At 39.6% G+C, this 22,253-nt stretch overlaps 1 protein-coding gene across 2 annotated transcripts in view; it reads right to left on the reverse strand.

Annotated features, from left to right (window-relative positions):
• Positions 1–7,430: 7,430 nt before the first annotated feature.
• The window catches only part of LOC147303601 (prolyl endopeptidase), a 30,494-nt gene continuing 15,671 nt past the window's right edge, over positions 7,431–22,253 (reverse strand). For both annotated transcript variants that reach the window (XM_086279330.1, XM_086279329.1), the window contains exons 2-15: positions 20,331–20,405; positions 20,089–20,222; positions 19,849–19,979; positions 19,525–19,734; positions 19,305–19,426; positions 17,139–17,244; positions 15,885–16,076; positions 13,948–14,145; positions 13,450–13,553; positions 12,214–12,350; positions 10,256–10,350; positions 10,013–10,144; positions 9,182–9,338; positions 7,431–8,012 (exon numbers count right to left, since the gene is read on the reverse strand). In XM_086279330.1, coding sequence (XP_086135456.1) covers positions 7,718–8,012; positions 9,182–9,338; positions 10,013–10,144; positions 10,256–10,350; positions 12,214–12,350; positions 13,450–13,553; positions 13,948–14,145; positions 15,885–16,076; positions 17,139–17,244; positions 19,305–19,426; positions 19,525–19,734; positions 19,849–19,979; positions 20,089–20,222; positions 20,331–20,333 — 2,016 coding nt within the window. In that variant the 5' untranslated portion in view covers positions 20,334–20,405 and the 3' untranslated portion in view covers positions 7,431–7,717. The remainder of the gene's footprint in view (positions 8,013–9,181; positions 9,339–10,012; positions 10,145–10,255; positions 10,351–12,213; positions 12,351–13,449; positions 13,554–13,947; positions 14,146–15,884; positions 16,077–17,138; positions 17,245–19,304; positions 19,427–19,524; positions 19,735–19,848; positions 19,980–20,088; positions 20,223–20,330; positions 20,406–22,253) is intronic.

Genomic DNA, 22,253 nt, shown 5'->3' on the forward strand with positions numbered 1-22,253 from the left:
AGATTGTTTCCATAAATGTTATTTCTCATGTAAGAAAGAATTACTTCAGAATGAAGTAAAAAAAGGCCCTGAAAACACATTTATTTCTTTAACCTTCTCCAACCTTAAGGACATCTCGTACTTATTTGTTTACTCTTCTCTTATGAGGTTAATACCTCGTATCCACTTACAATAAACTTCAGCTTTTGGTTACATCCTCTAGCTATTTCTATTCCCAATTTTCTCTTGCACTTTCTCAGCATTACCACACCATGTCTGTGAAGTCTCTCTGAGGACTGAGGTTATATTACTTACTGCTTTATCATGTAACACCCACCTTTAGACCAGCACCGAGCGTATGGGAAATAATTGTAAATGCAAATTAACTCTGTGTAGGATTGCTGTAGGCAACTGTGTGGGTGTGCAGGGGGGAGTGTGGTGGAATGTGTTTCAGTGCCTGCATGCAAGGGTCAGCGTGTGCACAATACTGCATGCATGTGCATATTAACTGTGTGCAAATGTGCTGCCAGTGCGTTGAGAGTTCATCGGCATTCATTAGAGAATATGATCTTTTTATTTAGCTCATAAAGTTGCAGTACCAATCCATACCTTTTATATTAAAGTCTTATTGGAGCTGAGGATAGGAGTCTGAGATTGAATGAGTTTCATCTCTGAGCCATCGCTGACTGAAGCTTTGTAAACCTCCTACACAACCAAACATCACCTCCTCCGGATGCTGTCTCGCAGACCCGTGCTAAATGGATTTGAACTCCTGCTGCAATAACACGGGATTTGGATAATTCATTATTGGAGGCTTATCATAGCTTGCATTCAAGATGTTTTCCTCATCAAAACTCTTTTATAAGGCTGAAAAACAGAGCATAAGTGGTTGATTTAAAGAAATATTTTTCACATTTATGGACAAAATATGAAAAGAAAAAAACTTTTCAAGTATTGAAAGTTCTTCAAGTTCATAAATTCTAAGCAGACTTCTATATTTGGGCACAATAACAAAATATAGCAGAAGAGATATTTTGCAGGCTCTTATCTACATAATGTAAATTATGAAATCCTAATAGCCTTTGAGAGTTAACTCCTGCCTTCTCTGGGTCACAAGCTATCTTAGCAGCTTTACTCTTGCTAAATGAACCAAATAGCGGGCATAATCATCTGCTATCTTCTTTCTGTCCCCTTGCAATACAATATAATAAATGCTATTACTTTGAGTGTGATGCTTTAGTATGCAAACAACATACCCAACAGTACATCGCTTCGGTGGCAAAGGGGGAGTTGTGTTAGTCTGTGTTTTATCAGGCTTCTCACGGTTTGAGAGTAAATCTTCAATCAGATTTGCCTGTTTATTCACTGTAAATGAGACTGGGACAGGGAGTTGGACAGCAATTCTTCAGAGAGACTGATGAATATCATGTTTCAAAATTCAAAATGCAGATTGCACGATCTGAAAGCCATCACACCGACGCTCAAGTCAAGCATAAAGTTTATTTTGAATAACTTTATAAGTAATAGTGAATTGAAATACAGTTTTTGGTCCTCCTATGGCAGACTTTCTTTTCAAATTAAACTTCAGAAAGAAAAGCTGCATACTACTAGAAGAACTATAGTGCTGAGGAATGGGTACATCATGGTCATTTACCATTTAAAAAAAAAAACATCATCTCAGGGATGACTCAGACACATGGTGCAGAGGCGAATGGATGAAGGGGCACAAAGAGGCCTAAGATGCTGCTGTGCCGATGTCTGCTACCGCAGTCCCTCTGAGGAGAGCTGTGGACGAGAATATGGCTCCTGTGGCGCGAGTATGAGTGTCTTGCAGAGGCTCTGCACCTGCTGTTATGTATACTTGCGTGCAAGCATTACACAGCCAGTGAGCCAAATGCTGTTTTGACAGAGAAATAGCTTATGAGAGTCTTCTGAGGTGGACAAACAGTTGCTGCATCTGCCTCGTGTTAGTGGTGCACAAAACATAATGAGACAGAGGACTGGGCAGAGAGATTGCTCAGCTGCTTCATTGTTCTGAGCCAGGGGAACAAAAATGGCCTTCTAGTTAACCTTCAACCTAGAAAAGTTGTTTGAGGTGTAAAAATGGAGCTTGGTTGTAAAGTGGCTGTGGTCCCACCGTGTCTTCACTAATTACAAGACAAGATAGTGGGGCTGATAACATGCATAACACTGTTTAAGGTAAAGCTAAGAGCAACAGTTTTCAGAGACAGCCTTTTGAAAGACATTTTGACTGTTGGCTCAAACTGTGATGCGCAGCACCATCGATATATCACACTGTGATGCCAAAGACAGGTCTTAGTTGTGTGACTCCTTTCAAAAGGCAGTTAACAAAGGATGCACAAAAACTGAAATCTCTTTAAGCCTTCATGACAAGATAAGACAGCAGTAGCATACAAGGCAATCATAGCTGGAGCTAGCTCTTTTGGTACGAATATTTGGAGGTCGGACAGCACTGGAGACAGATGGCGTGATATGGAGTCTGAGCCTCCCTACATGCACCAGTGCTGAAAATCAATACATTAACTTGGAGCACTTAACAGGCATAAACAGAAGTACTTCCCCTTGGGTACCATTTTTAGGGTAGCCTAACATCTACAGACACTCCCACTGATTCGCGTGCCCTGTCTAGCTGTGATAGCACGAACAGAGCTACCATGGTTTTTCTGTCAGCATATGTAATATGACTGGGAACAACCAGGGCGAGAGAAATCCACTCCTACTTTTGTGTGCTTTGAAAAAGGTTTTATTGGGAGAGAAGCTGTGCCAATCTGAATAAATCCTTGGGTAAGATGTCAACACCACTCTATGTGGTGCCTCTATGAATGGCCAGAGCTCTGTGCGGTCAAGCCACAGCGGGGAAGGGATGTCTGACCTGTGGCTCCTGATCATAAATGTCCCTGCCTAAGGGGCTGTGAGCAGGTGCCGAGTGCTCTGTCAGGACAGAAGTGTCTCTAAAATCTGCCAACTACTTAGTGATGGCCAAATGACTACAACATTGACAGAAAGAGCTGATCCAGCAGGGCTCACAGATGCAATGGGAACAGTGAAAGCAGCAAACAAGGGGCTCTCGATCGCTCATTATCAGACTTCAATGCTCCTAACTGGAAACAGAGCTAAGCCACTGGAATCTTGCCCATTGTCTTCTGGGATGTAGGGAACCCAAAAGTTAAAGTGGTCCAGCTCTGCTTGAAATATGGGACTACATAAGTTCAGCTGGCCTTCCCCATTATTTGGGACACCGTGACAGCTCATCAGCACGTCTCCACTTAAGCGAGAGACGACAGAAGTACCAAGCCAGACCTGCTAGCTGGGGTCAATGTATGATCGGAGGGATACAGTCAGTGTGGCAGCAAGGCACAGATGGACACCGCTAGACATTTTTATGTTATTCATATCACTTGTGGACTGCTTGACTGCAGATACAAAAAACATGGTAGAGCACTAAAGCCACATGATTGCTATATACTGCATATGCAGACTTGAAGGGGCTCTGTAGGGAGAGCAAAGAAGATCTTCAGAAGTCCACATGCATGAGGTGAAAAACAACATCCACAGTTCTTAGCATAACCAATAACAACAACAATTAGTTGCAAAAATGAGTTGCAGTTGTATTTTTGGGTTTAATACCAGAGGTGGGACCAAGTCATTGTTTTGCAAGTCTCAAGTAAGTCTCAAGTCTTTATCCTCAAGTCAAGTCTCAAGTAATGTCAGGCAAGTCAGAGTCGAGTCTCAAGTCACTGGTGTAAAAGTCCGAGTCAAGTCACAAGTCTGAAACTTTGAATTTCAAGTCCTTTCGAGTCTTTAAAAAAAAAAAAAAACGAAAAAATAATGTTGCAGTTATGCTAAATGTAAATATTAGACCATGTAATTTTAAAATCTGTGTTTTTCTCAACACATGACAAAATAGTGAACTTAGAAAATATACACAAATTGTGAAATTGCACCTCTTTAAAATGCAGCTCAATTAAACTTAGCTCCAAGAATAATTTTCACCGACAGTTCTGAGATAAGCTGCATGTTATTCTTGGATGCGGTTGTAGGACCAGCTTTAAAATCGCATGACAAAAATATCATACACATTAAAAAAAACTGTATCACCAACGTAGCCTGGAAAACATTTGCTAGTTAGATGAAGTCAGCTATCTCATCGTAGCATATTTATATGCATATTTATAATCATACGGTTCTTGGAATGAGTGCACACACTCATGAAGTTTAGTAACTTCCGGTCACTGCAACAAGCCCAGGTACAGTTTACCGACGGATGGGTACAGGACCTTGAAATGCACCGTGTAGAAAGTAAAGACCATCGTACGTATCATAAGTTTACCAGTCTCACAAATTGTCGTCATAAATACACATTCGTTAACCGTTTATTAATAGGACCTTTGAGCTCAACGGTAATTAATTAGTAGTGGAAATAATTTCTGGTAGCGTTACAGAAATGTAGCAGTGACAACAATATTGTATGCTGTAATCACCGCGCGGATAGGAGGCGGCTGGCTTGACCGCGGCTCACAAATGACGGCTCACTTTACCGCAGTCTGTAATGGCACTGGGCAATTAGTGATACAAAAAAACTGTTTTATCCTGTGAATAAAAGTATATGTTTTTGTCAATGTACCATAATAACAGAAGCGAAACGCAATATTGTGTCAGGACAATTCACTATTTATGCACAATAAATAAAGGAGCATAGCGCGACAATTTCTGTTCAGCGCCAGACTTGCTTGTAACCTATATCACTAATTATGTTATGAAAATGACGCATTAACTACTAAAAAACACTGACCTTCGTGTAAATGCTTGGAGCAGACTAACCTGTGAGCTGGAGTGTTCTGGGACGTTATATTTGATCTTTGAATGGCTGCAATCCAGGCCATCCGTCGTGTCTTTGTTACTTCGGAAACATGGCTTGAACAATTTCTCTTCAACGACATCCGATAACAACCGATCTCTTTACCCGTCGGCTTCCCGTGGCTGTCATGCGACCGGCTATTGCAGTTAATAATACAACAGCTTCTTGACATTTTTGTGTTTCTTTTTATCGCTGTGTAACTGATTTTAATTGAAAGCCTGCGTGCGCTAGTACCGCTTGCCACGAGTTCCCAGAATCCTTTGCGGTTCTACCCGTGAATGACGTCACATTTTCAATCTCTATATAATATGCATGTTAAATTTTATATTTGGGGTAAAATATCAAGTCTTTTCAAGTAAACCGGTTCAAGTCCAATTCAAGTCCCAAGTCATTGGTGTAAAAGTCCAAGTCAAGTCACAAGTCTTAGAACATTTTTTCAAGTCAAGTCTAAAGTCATAAAATTAATGACTCGAGTCTGACTCGAGTCCAAGTCATGTGACTCGAGTCCACACCTCTGTTTAATACTACTGGTTAAACATGCAATTTAAAGACATATTCAATTATGAGGAAATTATTCACACATCGGTGAAAAAAAAAGGATTCAGGTCAATCTCTCAGTACTATGGAGGTTATTCCCAGCCAGTCTTTTGCCAGTACGACAAACCTTTTAGTAAAAAAAAAATGACTTTTGCAACTGAAAATCAAAGAACAAAAACTCATTTAGCAAAAACGAAAAAAAAGAGTCCAGAAATGTAAGAGGAGGAAATGCCAGAGAAATAGCAAAGGAAGCAAAAGGATTCAAAGAGGCACATGGGAAAGCAGACAACACCTCTGTAAAGACATTAGTGATTCCCAGCTGCGTGTTGAGAGCCCTCTCCCCTTCTTGTCCTCCCTCTATCCCTCACTCTCACCGCTCCGTGTGAAGATTAAAGCAAGCGGCATAAAGGGGAGAGCAGTCCACCTCTAAGCTAGTGTGAAGGGGAAACTTCCCCCAGCACAAAAGTTCTGCTCTCCGCTCTTTGCTGAAGCGTGCCGCAGCTCAAATCGGCTTTGAGAAATTAATCCCTGCATTATGGAGGGAGTAAAGTAAACAAATGGAGGACAGAGCAGGGACCTGCGAGTGTGTGAGACGGGGGGAAAAGGAGAGAAGCTGTGAGGCGATGAGGCATTTGTTTGTAAAAGCTTGCGTTTCTCCAGAGAAAATGAGATGTGAAGGCTGTGTGCGCTTGTACATGTGTGAATGTGAGTACAGTGAGAAGGAAGAGGGAGCTCAAGAGGTGACGGGTGGGTGAATGAGAGAAATGAAGCAGCAAAAGCTTGTCCGGTCCTGAGGGACACTCCTGAGAGAAGAGCATCACAGCCTCTTTGCTGCGTGATCTTAAACCCCTCACTCCGTCTCTCATATGTCCAGCTTATTACTGCCTTTGTCTTTCCTAGATACATTCATCCACTTTGCCCCTGTGGCAGAGTCATTGTCTGCAAATCCTCCTCCTGCTGCCTTCTCTGCTCCCCCTCTCCTTTTCCCACCGTATCTCTCCACCGAGAGGTACTTAGATAAGGCCCAGGGTTCAGTCTGACGAAATCAGAACTTCCCACTGAGCCGAGATTAAACTCTGAGTGACCGAACAGACAACTTCGCTCACTCTCTGTGGTTAGCTGCCGGAGAGCTTCAATCTCTCTTTATGACAGTTTAAACACCCATATGTCTCACTACCCGCCGAGACTCGCATAAGTGCACTTTCAGTCAGTCTGCAGTTCTCTGTTGCCACTCACTGTCTCCGTCTATCATCGCTCTCCATCTCTCAACTTTTGTGCAAATACTTTAAAGGCTTCCACACATTTCTAGCACCTCCCTCTCCCCTTACAAGTTCATTACCATTTGTCCTCATGCTTGTGTATTGGTTTGTTTGTTTTTTTACTGTGTTTAGAGATCCATCATGCCCGTCTTTATTCACCAGCAATTTGATCCAATCTCCAGCCAGAGTAATCAGCATAAAAATAAATAAATAAATAAATAAATAAATAAGTGATTTAGTGGATTTCATCTTGCTAGTTGTTTTTTCAATTTTTAATTCTACAAATCCTATCAAAAAAGCGGCTTAATGCACTGATACCCGACTAGCCTTTGACCAAGAGGCGTTAGAAGGGGTTGAAGTGAGCTTTTGCAGTCCCATACTGCTACTTGGTGGTAGATGAAAGAACTACACCATAAAGTAATAACTACTGAAAAGTGACAAAAAGCAACCCTTTAGATCAGGGGTGACTGAGAACAAAAGATGTGGGGCTTTTTAAATTGTATTTTCTCAAGTTTTACAGCTTTTCCTACTGATGAAGACATTCCCACAGCTGTTCATATGCCACAGTGACACTTTTGCTATGATTTTGGTAACAGTACTTCTGTTGTTTTGGTAAAAAAAAAATAAAATTCCAATAATTGTAAAACATTATTTTTACACTATTGCACTTTTATTATAAAGTTATAGACTTTTGAGCTGCTCTTTCATTATGACTTACATGTCATTTCTCATTAGGTCTATTGTAGAAGACAATAAGATTTGACAGACACCATGGATTATAATGCAGTAAAGGTTTTATTGAAAATGCTTCCATCCAATTCAAGTCATTCACAAAGTTACAGTGTATGTTTAAAAAAGTCTGTGGACTTAATTTCTAAAATTTATTTCTTACACTTCTCTAATTCATTGCTTTAGTTGTAGCAGGACTTTGTTTAAACAGATGTATTCTTATTTTTATTCGAGAGTATGCATACCAAAGTATAAAAGTAGAAATGATTCATCCCTAAGAAAAGCCTCGACTGCTGAATATATGTTTTACTTCCCTTTTACTGTCATGTTCTCATCATTCCCTCCATTTAAGGCCTAGTGTCTCGGCGATAAAGGACATGATGTGCGTGTCCTCCAAGATGGCCTTGGCAGTAGGTTTCCCTGCACCGTGCCCACTACGGGTGTCCACCCTGACCATCAGAGGCTGACGCTGCACAGAGCTGCTGCCAACCCCATACTGCAAGGTAGCACAGAACTTCAGTGTGTGCAAAGGTACCACACGGTCGTCATGATCTGCTGTCAGAAGCAGGACAGCAGGGTAAGGAGGGCCTGAGTAAGGTAGGTGCGGCAAATTATGGAGAGGAGAATACCTGGAGAGAGGATGACAAAGATCAAAAGGAAGGAAAATGTGAGGGGAGTCTCTTAACAGAGAGAACAAAGATCATAAGAGATATTTGAAAACTTTCATTTGCTATTCAGTTGTTCGGCTGTGATCTTTCAGGTTATGCGGGCAAGTGCAGCACTGCGACTCGACTTTCAGATTACTGAAAACAAGACCTGACGTGAATTCACAACAACATGCAGAGATTCTTCAGTCGTGAGTCAGAATAAGGAACACACAAAAAGGGAGCTATCAGACGATCCATCTGTTGATTAACAAAAAACATCAAAAGCTTTATCAAAACAAAGATCCATCATTAAAACAAAAGTCTCCCTTAAAAAGCTTTTTTGGTGATAGACAAGAGAAAAAAAAATCATGGAAAGCAAAAGTGCCATTTGGATGAGAACATGCAGTGAACTTTACTGAAACCTGGTTCAAATTCAGACAACGCAGCTCGATGTTACCATTTACTGCCGTTTTCACACTTATACTCATATTTGTAATTCTAAAAATATTTAAACTAATCAAAGGAACAGTAATGATCACAATTATAGAAAGTGATACTTTAAACTTTGGTACATTTTACTTGGTTAGGTTGAGAGTTATCTATATACTTATTTTAATCTGTGTACCTGACTTTTCTTACTCTAACTTGCTCTGTATTGTGATATACAGTTTATTTCTGTTAATTTAAGGCTTTGCTGTGGACATGTGCTGTGGTTTTCAAAGTCTGTGTGGTCAAGAACAGTGTTAAGGTTTATCAGGCAGTAGGTCACCAAGACTTTTAGTGTCACGTTGCATTTAAAGACTTCAAAAGACATCAAAAGTCTTGCTGTAGCCATTTGAAGCATGGAAACGAAACAAAAACCATCATCGTCTCTGTATTCTGACATGTAATAATAATAATATGTACAAGTACACCTCACTTTCAGAAAAAAACTACTTTGGCACATTATATTAAGATGTCACTCAGCTTAAGTATTACATACTCAGAAGTAAGTTCTCCCAACCGACCGTAGATTTATTTATTTTTTGCTAGTTTTTAAATAATGCGATCAGTCATCGCAGTGGAGACATAAGTATGCGCGCGTACATACATATAAAACACCATCATGGATGTGTACTTTAGCTGTTTGTTCAGTGTGTGTTTTTCCATACTTGATGAGCCACTTGAACTGCTCCGGATCGTCAGAACAGCCGTAATCAGTTGTCCAAGCGTGGCCGATGGTGAATTTGTGGAATTTCAGCATATCCATAACGCCCACTTCAGCTACAACACAGCCAAACAGGTCTGGACGTTGAATCATGCATGCCGCTGTGTGTAGACTCAGAATTAGTACTGCACATTCTGTTTGCTTACAAACACACATGCATCTCAATTACTTCACACTGTAGGACACAGTCACTTCTAAATGGCTATTTACACACCAGGGAAGCAGGCATTAGTCGGGTTTGTGCGATGCCATATGGCAGCCAGCCTTTGGTAAATGATGTGACTAAGCACTGTCTAATGTGGTGTTTAATAGCGAAATTAATTGAAGCTAAGCAGCTAACTACTGTTAGATGAACTTGACATTAGCAATTATGACAAAGAAGTACTATAAAAGAACACGAAGCACTGATGTGGATGCAGCTGAGGCCAATATCATAGTGTTTTTGCCCCCCCCCCCCCCTTTTTTTGTGGCATTAGTAATAAATGTGAAAACATGAACCTGTACTGGACTGTTACGGGTCTCATGGGTTAAATCACAGAGAAGAGGGAGCTCATCTGGTAAATTGGGGAGGAAGTAGAGGTACAGTTCCATTGGCTAATTTCAGCTATAAAAATAACGAGCAAGGTTCACACAGCTTCCCAATCTGAACGTGCAGGCAGTGGACTGTTGCATAATGGTTTCCCAGGTATACTTTTAAAACTCCCTCTGGCCTTTTCAGCAGCTATCCCACTAAAAAACATAAAGCACAGACACACACAGTTGATCCTGTACTTACCCACTAGCAGCCCTCCATTAGAGGCTCCATTGATAGCAATGAGGCTTGCTTTAGTGTACTTCTCCTGGATCAGGTACTGTGCTGCACACTGGAAGTCATCAAAGCAGTTCTGCTTGTTCGCCAAACTGCCAGCTACAAACAATACACAGCAGAAGTAGTCGTGTCAATTCCGTAAAAAAAAAAAAAAAAAAAACCCACACAATTACTTGCTTACATACTACTTATGTCCATGTCTTTTTGTACCTTTGTGCCAGGTGAGGCCATACTCGCCACCCCCTCTGATGTTAGCCACTGCTAGCACGCCTCCGAGGTGTTTCACAAAGAGCAGAGAGGCAACACTGACCACATACAAGAGAGAATAAAGACAGAAATGTTATAAGAGCACATTGTACTTAAAGAATACTGACTAGAAGTCTATAGGAAAAGCATTTAAAGATAAAGGTAGCGTTGGTCCCATCCCTGCCCCTGAAGAGCCAATCAACCCTCGAACTAGAAAATAATAAATAGACTGTATTGTTGCACTGCTGAATACACAACAGTTTCAATTATATGATGAGAAACATATCTCCCTATCATAGTAAGTTCATTGTCCTTGCTAACTATATGCATAATATGCATTAGTATGCCATTAGTTCACTGTTCTGGTGACACTGATCGTGTCAGCACTCCAGATTGACTCTTTCATGAAGTTGTAAAGGATTATACAAAGTTACATGACAAGGACAAGTTTTTTAAGCTTCTTTTTGGAGATTTTTGATTATTCCTATTATATTTAATTAGTCATGCTGTTTTTATATCACTGACATTCAAGTTAGCACCGTTTCCCCATTCATTTAGAAAGTGGTGTCAAAATACTGCTAAAAAAACCAACACTTTCTTCTAGAAAGGCCTTCACAAAATCACAAGCGTATGCCACGTAACAAGCATGGTATTTAGAAAACAAAATGCAGAAGTAGTGTTATTGGCAGTATGACACTTAAGTTCACAATGCGGTTTATTTAGATGTGACTGGCTTTACAACAGTACACATATCTAAGCAGTTTCTTTTTCATTAGCACTGAATACACAGAGCGTTTCTCAAGAAATACTAATGCATACATCCACACCCAGTCACTTACAGAGAATCCAACCTCATCAGTACTCTTTCCTCCAGAGATGAATCCAACCAGGTGTAATAAAAGCTCACTGATGGATGTAATATAGTCATAAAAATAAAAAAAAATACAACCTCTTCAAATTCTAAGGTTTTCCTTATCAGGACATAATAAAATCATCTGGCCCTTAGGTTATAAAATTAGGTAAATGAACAACAACAAATGATATTACACCCTGCCATTATTTATCTAACAAAAGGTAAGGCCAAAATGCACATACAAAGACTTTCAAAATCACCTTTGGATGATTGATCTGTGTCTTCTAAGCAATCTCTGCTTTTCCATTCTCTTTCTAATTCTAATATCATGAGCCTTAATACATAATTGGCTAACTGAGGCCTTGCCGAGTCTGAAATTTAACTATGGAATTTTTATTGCAATTTCTCTGAACAATGTATGGCACGACCCTTCTGACCTCAAGAGCACCAGCAAATCTACATGAAGAAACCTGACTGAAATGCTGTGCCTGTATAGCCTCATATGCTAGGACCTTTTCGGAGTTGTGCGTAAATGAAATTCCTCAAACCTCAACGAACTGAAACAATGTTGTAAAGAAGAATGAGGCAAAATTCCTCCACAATGATGTGAGACACTGATAAACACTGATAAAGTCCTACAGAAAGGTTAGACTTCAAGTTGTTCCTGGTAAAAGTTGTTGTGCAAACTACTGAATCATAAAGTTTTCCACATAAAATTTCTGTATTTTGGCTTAATTTTTGTTAAATAGCAAATGACAAGACAGAATAATAGAAATCATGTCCAGATGGGCAAAAACCTTGAACTGAGAGGGTGTCTTGTCTTCTTATTAATTTAAAATCTCCAGCTTACAAAAAAGTTGAATTTTCACTGTTAAATTATGAATGAATGAATCAGGGTTCATTCAGTTTAAGAGCACTGGAATTATTTAGCAGGACCATCATTATGGGTTATTGTATTTAACCTTGTTTTTCCACTATTATAGTACCTACCATCATTGATCACACTGTTCTGAAGTACTAGGAAAAGTACATTAAAAGAAGACAGCTTTGACAGCAGAGTCATACTTACTTAAAGTATGGTTGTATGGAGTTCTCAAAGCCTCCATATCCATAAAGTAAAACAGGATTACTCTCATCTTTCTGAATGGCCTTAGCATGTACTAAGAACATAGGGATCTTGGTTCCATCTTTACTTGGATAGAACACCTGGTACGTAGAGAAAAATGCATTATTTGATCTGACATGTGTCAACCAACGGCTTCTTTTCTTTTTGATATATTATTTGTGACTTCCTCAACCATGGTGAACAGAATTCTGCTAATTCTGCATCGTGTGTATTCAAACAGTAGATGTGACAATTCATAACAACTATGCCTCAAAATGACAAATGTTTAGAAATCAATACAAATAAAGTAATGGGGACGTTTAGGCCTCAGAGACCCTAAATATGCAGACACGCTTCTTTAATACAACACCAAAGAGTACATCCATGTACTGTCACATGTAAAATGAGTGTGATATATATTAGCTCTGAAATGCCTATATTGAGTCCATGATCCACTGACGTGTTGAAATGCTTTGTATTCTGTAAGGAAGTGCTTTTAAATTCCACTCTCCCAGCTCCTGCTGTATATTAGTCAACATAGGTGACTTATAGTCAATAGAACAAGTCTTATAGTACACTGTGACTATAAAACTTTGAGTAAGAAACTTAATTTTTCAAGGGTTTCTAGACTCCTGCTATGCTGGGATTCTTCTTCGCAGGCCTAAAGACTCTTTTTTTTTTTTTTTTTTTTTTTAGCTGCAGTCATTTTCTGTAGTCATTCAGCCCCCGTCCTTATTTAGTCCATCAATGGTTTCTTTTTTTTTTCTAAACTTTTCACACTCCTCTAAGTTGAATGTACATTTCCTGTGTGAAGTTTCCCATTTCTGCTTTTTTTGTTGTTGTCTCTTATTACATTTTACAGATAAGGTGCCAGAGTCAGTTCTTTGGTTCTTGTGTTGGCCATCTAGCACCGATTGCAAACTTAAAGGCTTTTATTTGTCTGGGCAATTCACAATTTACCACTGTCAGTAAGTCATTAACTTGTATTTGCATATCTCAAAAGAAGCATTAAAATAGCTCTTTGTATAAAATGATAAAGCGTGGGGTCATGTAAATAGCATGAAATAAAAGCTAGATCCCAAAGTCAAATTTCTAAAGCAGCAACATCATGACTCTGAATATTAAAAGTACTGTTAAAATACATAACATTACAGTATGTTCTACTGAAATTAAGCAGATGACCAGAAAGAGTGATATTACCTGTCTGGTCTCAATGTCTTCATTTTTGATACCCTTTACCTCCACCTCTCTGAAGACTTTGGGTTCTGGGTTTGGCTCACTCAGGTCACAGTGGTAAATGATACCTGGATACAGCAGAAATCAAAGTTAGACTTCCAGTGTGACTGGTTGCATTTAAATAGTTAAATATATGGTCATGTTATTAAGAAATTCTGATTATATCATGCAAATTAATTCCATTTCAAAAGACATGATCTGCAACTTTAGTAAAATAGGCTAATTATACGAGTATTTTATGTTGCAATTAATCCTCTGTTGTAATAACAATAGCAAACAGCTGCACATCAGAAAGCATTTAATCTGTTAAATACGTGCCTTGGTCACATACAGTTACTTTATTGAGTTTTTGGAGAAGTAATTGCAATAATATTTGTATATTCTTTTTTGCATGGAATAAGAAGTGTATTTTATGTGGTTCATATTCATGGAAAAACTCAAGTATATAAAAACTGGAATTGCCTGGTGTAGTAAAGGAGGTAAACTTGTAGAAGAACTCAGAGTGTTTCTTCTTGCAGCTCACTCCGGCCACAGTGCCCACATCCAGTGGCAGGTCTCTGACAAGCCGGCCTGTAGACAACTCGTATACTTGCAGGATATCCTTCACATCATGGACATAGTTGACCAACAGATGGTGCTGGTTCACACAAGACACAAAGCCTGCAGGAAAATAAAGGAGGAAGTAATGCAAAATGTCTTGGGGGGGGGGCGGGGGGGGGGGGGGGGGGGTTGTCGTCAAAAACAATGTATCCAAGCGCGGCACTGTATTTCTGTCTTTGTTTTCCTTTCTACATCACACTATTTATACTTCCTCCTCCTGTCGATTCCTGACAATGATCTCAGCAATAAGGAGTAATCCCATGATTACTCAAGTATAAGGCATAAACACTTTTCAACATGAATATATAAAATAGTTTTTCAGTTAAGTTTTGTAATTAATGCATAACTACATGTGCAAAGGGCAGAATAACTGCAGAAATAAACTAAAAATTCATGTTCTGTCCCTAATAAAGTCCCAACAGCCTACAGATGTTAAGATAGCTGTGGTAGTATCTACGTACATTATATGCGATAACTACAGTTCCATGCACGGCATTTTGTCCTTTTCAAGACAAACTGTTAAATGTTGAAACGGTGACTTTATATTTAATCCTAGCGCTATTATATTATACAAAGTACAAGGATCACAATTAGGCTACATTTGGGAGTGTTTTGGTAATAACAAAACTGTGATGTTGGGCATGTAGTTAAACTGGAATGCTACAGAGACCACAACGATTTATCAGCTTAGAAAATTACAGAGGAGAGCAGTCAGTTTTGTCTTGAACAGGTTGGTGAACCTGAGTGACTAGATACTATCAAATGAAACCATCAATCCTTTATGTGAATGGCATTTTTTGACACCATGGCAACAAGTGTGTGTTACTTTACCCAAGCAACACCAAGCAAAAAAAGCAATTTAAGAATATTTAAAGAAAAAAAAACAGAAACCAAGAAAAAAAAAAACCAATACCATTGCCAGTAATTACTTAGGAAATAACTTGCACTAGTAAAGAAAGTATTACTGGTTTCATTTAGTAACATTATTTAAAAAAAACCCTGAATAGTCAGTTTATGAAAATTTCATTGCTCTTAATAATACCTGAATTAGTTATAAAGTTTAACTCAATAGCTGCCAACAGTAACTGAAACATTATGTTGTTTAATACAACACTGTAAGCCCTTCATAAAATGTGATTTAAATTTCCTTTAACAATATAGAATTTACATTATTATTTTTATCAGTCCAGTATTGCCCAAGTTCAAATTTCAACTATGTTCCTCTTTTCTCTTTCTTTAACATGTGTAGTTTCCCAGTGTGCCAAGAGCTATACAGCTGTTTTTACCACAAGTAACATGTTGTGACGTGTTGTTCGCACTTCTCAAAGGTAACATGGACATTTGTGTATGTTTCATTCATCTCCAAGTACAATTACGGTCATTCAAGTGACACGAACAAAGAAAAAAAAATTACAACACAAAGTGCTTATGGACCAAGTTTCACTTTTTGAGCAGAGTTCCCTCTGACAAAGGTTTTGAACCACAGACAGACATGCAAGTTCCCGATTGTTGTGGCTGGACCGTCATCGAAACATCAGGACAGAAATTCGGCTTAAAACTATTTTGCAAGATTTTAAGAGGTGAATTGTGGAAGTACAGTTCTATGAATAAACCCTTCACACATTTCTAAGGACTGTTTCAGATGCTGTCGTGCGTTTAGCAGCAAGTTTGCTTTTATTAACTCTCAGACACTGCATTGCAGATAGTTCTCCACAAAAGGAATGTACTAAGACTACATGCCACTACATAATTCATTCTCTATTACAGTATGTTTTAATGACATTTCCATTTTATCTCACCCAGGACATCTTTATCATGCTGTGGTATGAGGGTAGTCCAGTGCTGTCTGTCTGGTTTCTCGATGTCTATGTTGATGAGACAGTATCGAGGCGCATCCAAGTTGGAGCGGAAAGTAAACACAGTTCCCTCATTGGTAACATAAGAGTACTGAGCCTCAAAGTTGTCCACAAGTTTGACCCACGGCAGCAGACCTGCAGAAGTACATAAATAAAATGATATTTATCACTAGCAGTGAGTATTAGGAACTAGTATTAGCTTATAAACCCTCATTTGCAGTGGGTTGTAAAAAACAATAACAAGTTTTCATAGCAGGCTTGCAGTAGAAGGTTTCACAACTTCTGTGTGGGAGGATTTCTTTTCCTCAACTAAAAACAGGCCACATTTTGAATTTTGAAATCTCAACATTTACTTCACTAATGGTTGAGTCACAGGCATCAGTTCGTGTCTGCGTTGACACGTCTTAATGACAAAGCTGGCGTATTTTTCACAAAACTGCCCGGGCTACTTAGAAGCTATATATGTTGACACTGAGTCATGCTGCAGTCCATACTCCTACGCTGTGTCACTGCATCATTTCATGTCTGGCACTGATCACCACCTGCACTCATGTATATATCTTTCTACGTAGCACTCATAATTCTTACTCTCATGTATATATGTTTGGCACTGATCATCACCTGCACTCATGTATATATCTTTCTACGTAGCACTCATAATTCTTATTCTCATGTATATATCTCATGTATATCTCATGCACATATCTTTCTTTCTACATAGCACTTTAATTCTTATTGTCTGCACTGAAGCACCGCAGCAATTTCCTAATGTTGTAAACCTCAACATCTGGCAATAAACCCATTCTGATTCTGATTCTGATTCATAAATACTTCTCATGAAAGATGATTTGTTCATTTGGGGTGAATTGTAAAGAACTGACAGTTCTTTACAATTCAAATCATTTTTAATGTTTTTTGCATGCTACATACAAGTCTGAAACTTTTCACAAACTTTTTCATGCCACTTAAGACACTATCCTCCAACAAAATAACTCCCAATTTGTGGCAATTCACAAATTAATACAGGCTAATGAGGTAAAGCTGGGAGGAAACTAACTACCATGAACCTGAATTTACCTGTCATGGCCAGATCAGCATTTTGCACTGTGATGCAATAAGAATACCAAATATATACCTGTGATCTTACATCTCCATAACACACATGAGTTATTGCGTTTATGAGTATTTAACACAGACCTTTTATGCCATCGGGGAGCTGCTTTAGGTCGCAGTACCACAGCTGGTTGACAGGCTCACAGCCTTCAGTGATCGACAAAACAGCATATCTGCCGTCATCTGATATCTGGGAAGAGGATTATTTTTTAAAGTCAACACAGGGAGGGGAAAGAGAATTTGAGAAGCAGCTGACATGAAAATGCCAATGTAGGCTTTGCCATAAAAGTATAATCTTTGCTCTTAGAATCCCCTAAAAAGACGCACTCATACAGTGGGGCAAAAAAGTATTTAGTCAGCCACCGATTGTGCAAGTTCCCCCACTTAAAATGATGACAGAGGTCAGTAATTTGCACCAGAGGTACACTTCAACTGTGAGAGACAGAATGTGAAAAAAAAATCCATGAATCCACATGGTAGGATTTGTAAAGAATTTATTGGTAAATCAGGGTGGAAAATAAGTATTTGGTCAATAACAAAAATACAACTCAATACTTTGTAACATAACCTTTGTTGGCAATAACAGAGGTCAAACGTTTACTATAGGTCTTTACCAGGTTTGCACACACAGTAGCTGGTATTTTGGCCCATTCCTCCATGCAGATCTTCTCGAGAGCAGTGATGTTTTGGGGCTGTCGCCGAGCAACACGGACTTTCAACTCCCGCCACAGATTTTCTATGGGGTTGAGGTCTGGAGACTGGCTAGGCCACTCCAGGACTTTCAAATGCTTCTTACGGAGCCACTCCTTTGTTGCCCGGGCGGTGTGTTCTGGATCATTGTCATGTTGGAAGACCCAGCCTCGTTTCATCTTCAAAGTTCTCACTGATGGAAGGAGGTTTTGGCTCAAAATCTCACGATACATGGCCCCATTCATTCTGTCCTTAACACGGATCAGTCGTCCTGTCCCCTTGGCAGAAAAACAGCCCCATAGCATGATGTTTCCACCCCCATGCTTCACAGTAGGTATGGTGTTCTTGGGATGCAACTCAGTATTCTTCTTCCTCCAAACACGAGTTGAGTTTATACCAAAAAGTTCTACTTTGGTTTCATCTGACCACATGACATTCTCCCAATCCTCTGCTGTATCATCCATGTGCTCTCTGGCAAACTTCAGACGGGCCTGGACATGCACTGGCTTCAGCAGCGGAACACGTCTGGCACTGCGGGATTTGATTCCCTGCCGTTGTAGTGTGTTACTGATGGTGACCTTTGTTACTTTGGTCCCAGCTCTCTGCAGGTCATTCACCAGGTCCCCCCGTGTGGTTCTGGGATCTTTGCTCACCGTTCTCATGATCATTTTGACCCCACGGGATGAGATCTTGCGTGGAGCCCTAGATCGAGGGAGATTATCAGTGGTCTTGTATGTCTTCCATTTTCTGATGATTGCTCCCACAGTTGATTTTTTTTCACACCAAGCTGCTTGCCTATTGTAGATTCACTCTTCCCAGTCTGGTGCAGGTCTACAATACTTTTCCTGGTGTCCTTCGAAAGCTCTTTGGTCTTGGCCATGGCGGAGTTTGGAGTCTGACTGTTTGAGGCTGTGGACAGGTGTCTTTTATACAGATGATGAGTTCAAACAGGTGCCATTCATACAGGTAACGAGTGGGGGACAGAAAAGCTTCTTACAGAAGACGTTACAGGTCTGTGAGAGCCAGAGATTTTCCTTGTTTGAGGTGACCAAATACTTATTTTCCACCCTGATTTACCAATAAATTCTTTACAAATCCTACCATGTGAATTCATGGATTTTTTTTTCACATTCTGTCTCTCACAGTTGAAGTGTACCTCTGGTGCAAATTACTGACCTCTGTCATCATTTTAAGTGGGGGAACTTCCATAATCGGTGGCTGACTAAATACTTTTTTGCCCCACTGTATAAAACAGAGATAGCTGGGTCTTTAATCGTTTTAAAATACCAAAATGGACAAAAGATGCTATAATCCAATGCAATTTGCAATATTAGGTTCATGTAGTTTGCAGAAAACTAATTTAATTTTGGTAGCAATCAAATTCTTCTCTTTTCTGACAAGAGTGTCAGCTCCTTAGAGTAAGCACTGCAATGGTCTAATGGGTTTCTTCCTTTTAAAACAGGAACGAACCATTAGCAGACCCCAACTCAATAAGGGTAACACATCTGCTCGAGCATGCCCGGGTAGGGCACTAATGATTCAAGAAAGCTATAGACTTACGGTCACTGCACTGTGCCACTTGGGATGGTCAGGGAACTCTGCTACCAGAATGTCTTCTGACTGGTTGGTGCCAATAACATGGTAGTAGAGCTTCTGATTCATGTTGCTGGTGGTCTCAGTGCCTTCAGCGAAATACAAAGTAGTTAAATACTAAATACGTTTCAAACTAGATTAGTTAAATGTGTTGTTTCTGTTTATTTGCACAATATCTCCTCCTAACCATCAGTTTTTCCTTCCTGGCGTGGGTAACAGTTATAAAAGATGCCCTTTGCATCATGAGTCCAGGCCAAGCAGCTGAATTTAACCCTTTCCAGAACGTCAGGCAGTGGGCTGAGGTCATCGGCCTTCATGAAATGCACCGTTACCCAGTCTGAGCCACTGCTACTCAAACCATAAGCAAAAAATTCACACTCTTCTGACAGTCGCCCCACTAAATGGAGAAGGAGATGAAAGAGATTAGAAGTTAGCAGTGCGAATTTAGTATCATTCCATCTCTGTTGCCTGTATGTCTGTGATCGATAACAAGTTCTGCAATTTGGCTAACTTTTCAGTGCCACAGTTCCATCTTCAGAAAGCTTATTAGGATCAAAGAATACAGTTGCAGGTGCATCAAGAGAGTCCTGCACATACAGCACATCCTGGTTCTGAAGCCCTTTGTTGTGAGAGTAGAAATATCTGAAAAGGTGAGGTGAGGGAAAGCATTGTTGTGACTTAAGTCCTGCAATTCAAGCTTGTCGCTTTAAGTATAAATGCTGATAACCATTAATTAAAATTCAGCTATTACCTCTTCCCCCTTTTGTAAGGGCAACTGTACTTGGGATAATTATAGACCTCAGTCAGCCGCTGATGGAACTGTGCCCGGATGGCGCACTGCTCCAGGTACGGCATAGTGAGTTTATTCTGCTCTTCAACAAAGGCCTGCGTAACAAAAATGACATGACAAGGGATGAAATGCAGATGGTTTTTTTGGGTGAAGAACCAACAGTAGCATTCTTCAAAAATAAATAAATAAAAATCATCATGTACCATTGTTTCTGCACCATCAGGGTCTTCCAGCCATGCATAGGGATCACTGATTTTAGTTCCATGGTAATCATCCACCTGTTGCAAAGATGCACAGAGAAACTAAACATGAACAAACAGGAATAAGCCAGAACAAACATACAAACACATAAACAAAGAGCGCGTCTCATCTTTGGCATTCAAACCTGATTTTCTTGACAGAAAGGATTGTCTCATTTATACTTCCTTTGAAAAGCATTTTTCTCTGGAACTGCAGAGCATCATACTTCATAACTGTCAACTGTATCAGAAATTTTTGGCTCATCAACTTGATGCTTATCAGCACTGGAATTTGGATTACTACTCCAAGCACTTTTGATAGGCCGACCTTAATGCACCAGTGAGCAGACTGGAGTTACTGCAAGTTCTCTTAAACCACAAACACACACACATACGCATTTCCATAATGTGCCCATTTCCACTAATCCAAATAAAAATTAATGTTCCAGTAGTTTTCTGTCAATGAAAAACAACTATTAACGCTTCAAAGAAATAAGGCCCGTCACATTTTCCACTTCGACCTGAAAGCACAGCCCGTTGTCCACATCGCCTTTGACTTGTGGTGAAAAACTCATTTCAGTACCAGTTTATGGCACACATCAAGGACATAGGTGGGGGGAAAAAAACCCATTTCACCGTAGATTGGAATCATTTTATACAAATTTTCTATACAAATGTATATACTGAAATGCATTGTTAGTTATTTTTAGGCAGTTTTAATTTAACGTTACACAAGATACATGTGGCACACCAAGCTTTTAAAATAGTTTAGAGTATCATTGTGGTGGTATTATATATATTTCTTAACATCTACAGCAAACCCCTGGTCCAAATCTATGACAGGACATCGATACCAGGATACAAAACCACATTTTTCACTTCAGTCACAAGCCATCTCTTTTCTTGGCATCTCCCATTACACAACAGAGACATGTGGCATCAGATTGTTACATGGACTCTGTATGTGGGATGTACTCCCACTGACTGGCTCCTAAGAATTAAGAGGGAAATATGACCAAACTCTAAATGTGACATTGCAAAACAGCTCTTGTCCACAACCTACTCATATTTTATTTTAACAATACGAATTCACCACCAGTAGCCTGAGATCAACCAGTGTGAAATGTTTTACTTAGGATGGATGTTTCAAGTACAGCCATTTTTCACGTTCTCGAATGTCGTACTGTTAGTGCGAGACTCAAGTCTGGGAAAAATTTGCGTACAACAAAGAACTGGTTAATCCTCACCACATTAACATTTAGGCACCTTAGGCCCACTCTGCCCGTTTTTCTGTCTCTCCTTCTTTCAGCATGCCTTTCTTTCTATCTCTCTTTACTGAGTGTTGACTGAATGCAACCAAGCTAATGTCCTCCTGGAAAGACAGTCTGACTGGCTTTTTCACTACCTGCCTTCGTGCCTTCATGCCAGTTCAGATCGGGTGAAACACAGTAGTAAACCTACATCTCATAAACCTTAGAATGATCCCTGAGGCAGTGTGAGACATCCTAAGATTAGAGACAACCTTTACGTCGGCACAGGTATGGATCGGCTGGTCATTTTAAACATTTGTGGCTTATAGAATGGTAAATTTTCAAATAGTAGAGGGACCTGTCAGTTTTTATTTATACTCAAAAACCCACACGAAACAAATTTGCATCACATTCAGTTTAGCTTTGAACCATCAACGCATGCATGCATACATGTCTAGTCATGTATGTATGCATGCATGCATGACTAGACATAGATGTCATAACTCACAATTCTAAAGAATAAACCTGAAACTTTTATAGCTGCAGTATTTTATTTATTTAGTCACAAGTAACTAAGCAATTTCCAAACATATTCAGCCACAGCGCTTCATCTAATTTTACTTGAGGCTGTCCGTTT

Source organism: Aulonocara sp. 'chitande type north' Nkhata Bay, linkage group LG22 (assembly GCF_057382095.1).
Source record: "Aulonocara sp. 'chitande type north' Nkhata Bay isolate Kocher_YH1m ecotype deep benthic linkage group LG22, A_spYH_male_GT1.1, whole genome shotgun sequence".
NCBI classification, from domain to species: domain Eukaryota; kingdom Metazoa; phylum Chordata; class Actinopteri; order Cichliformes; family Cichlidae; genus Aulonocara; species Aulonocara sp. 'chitande type north' Nkhata Bay.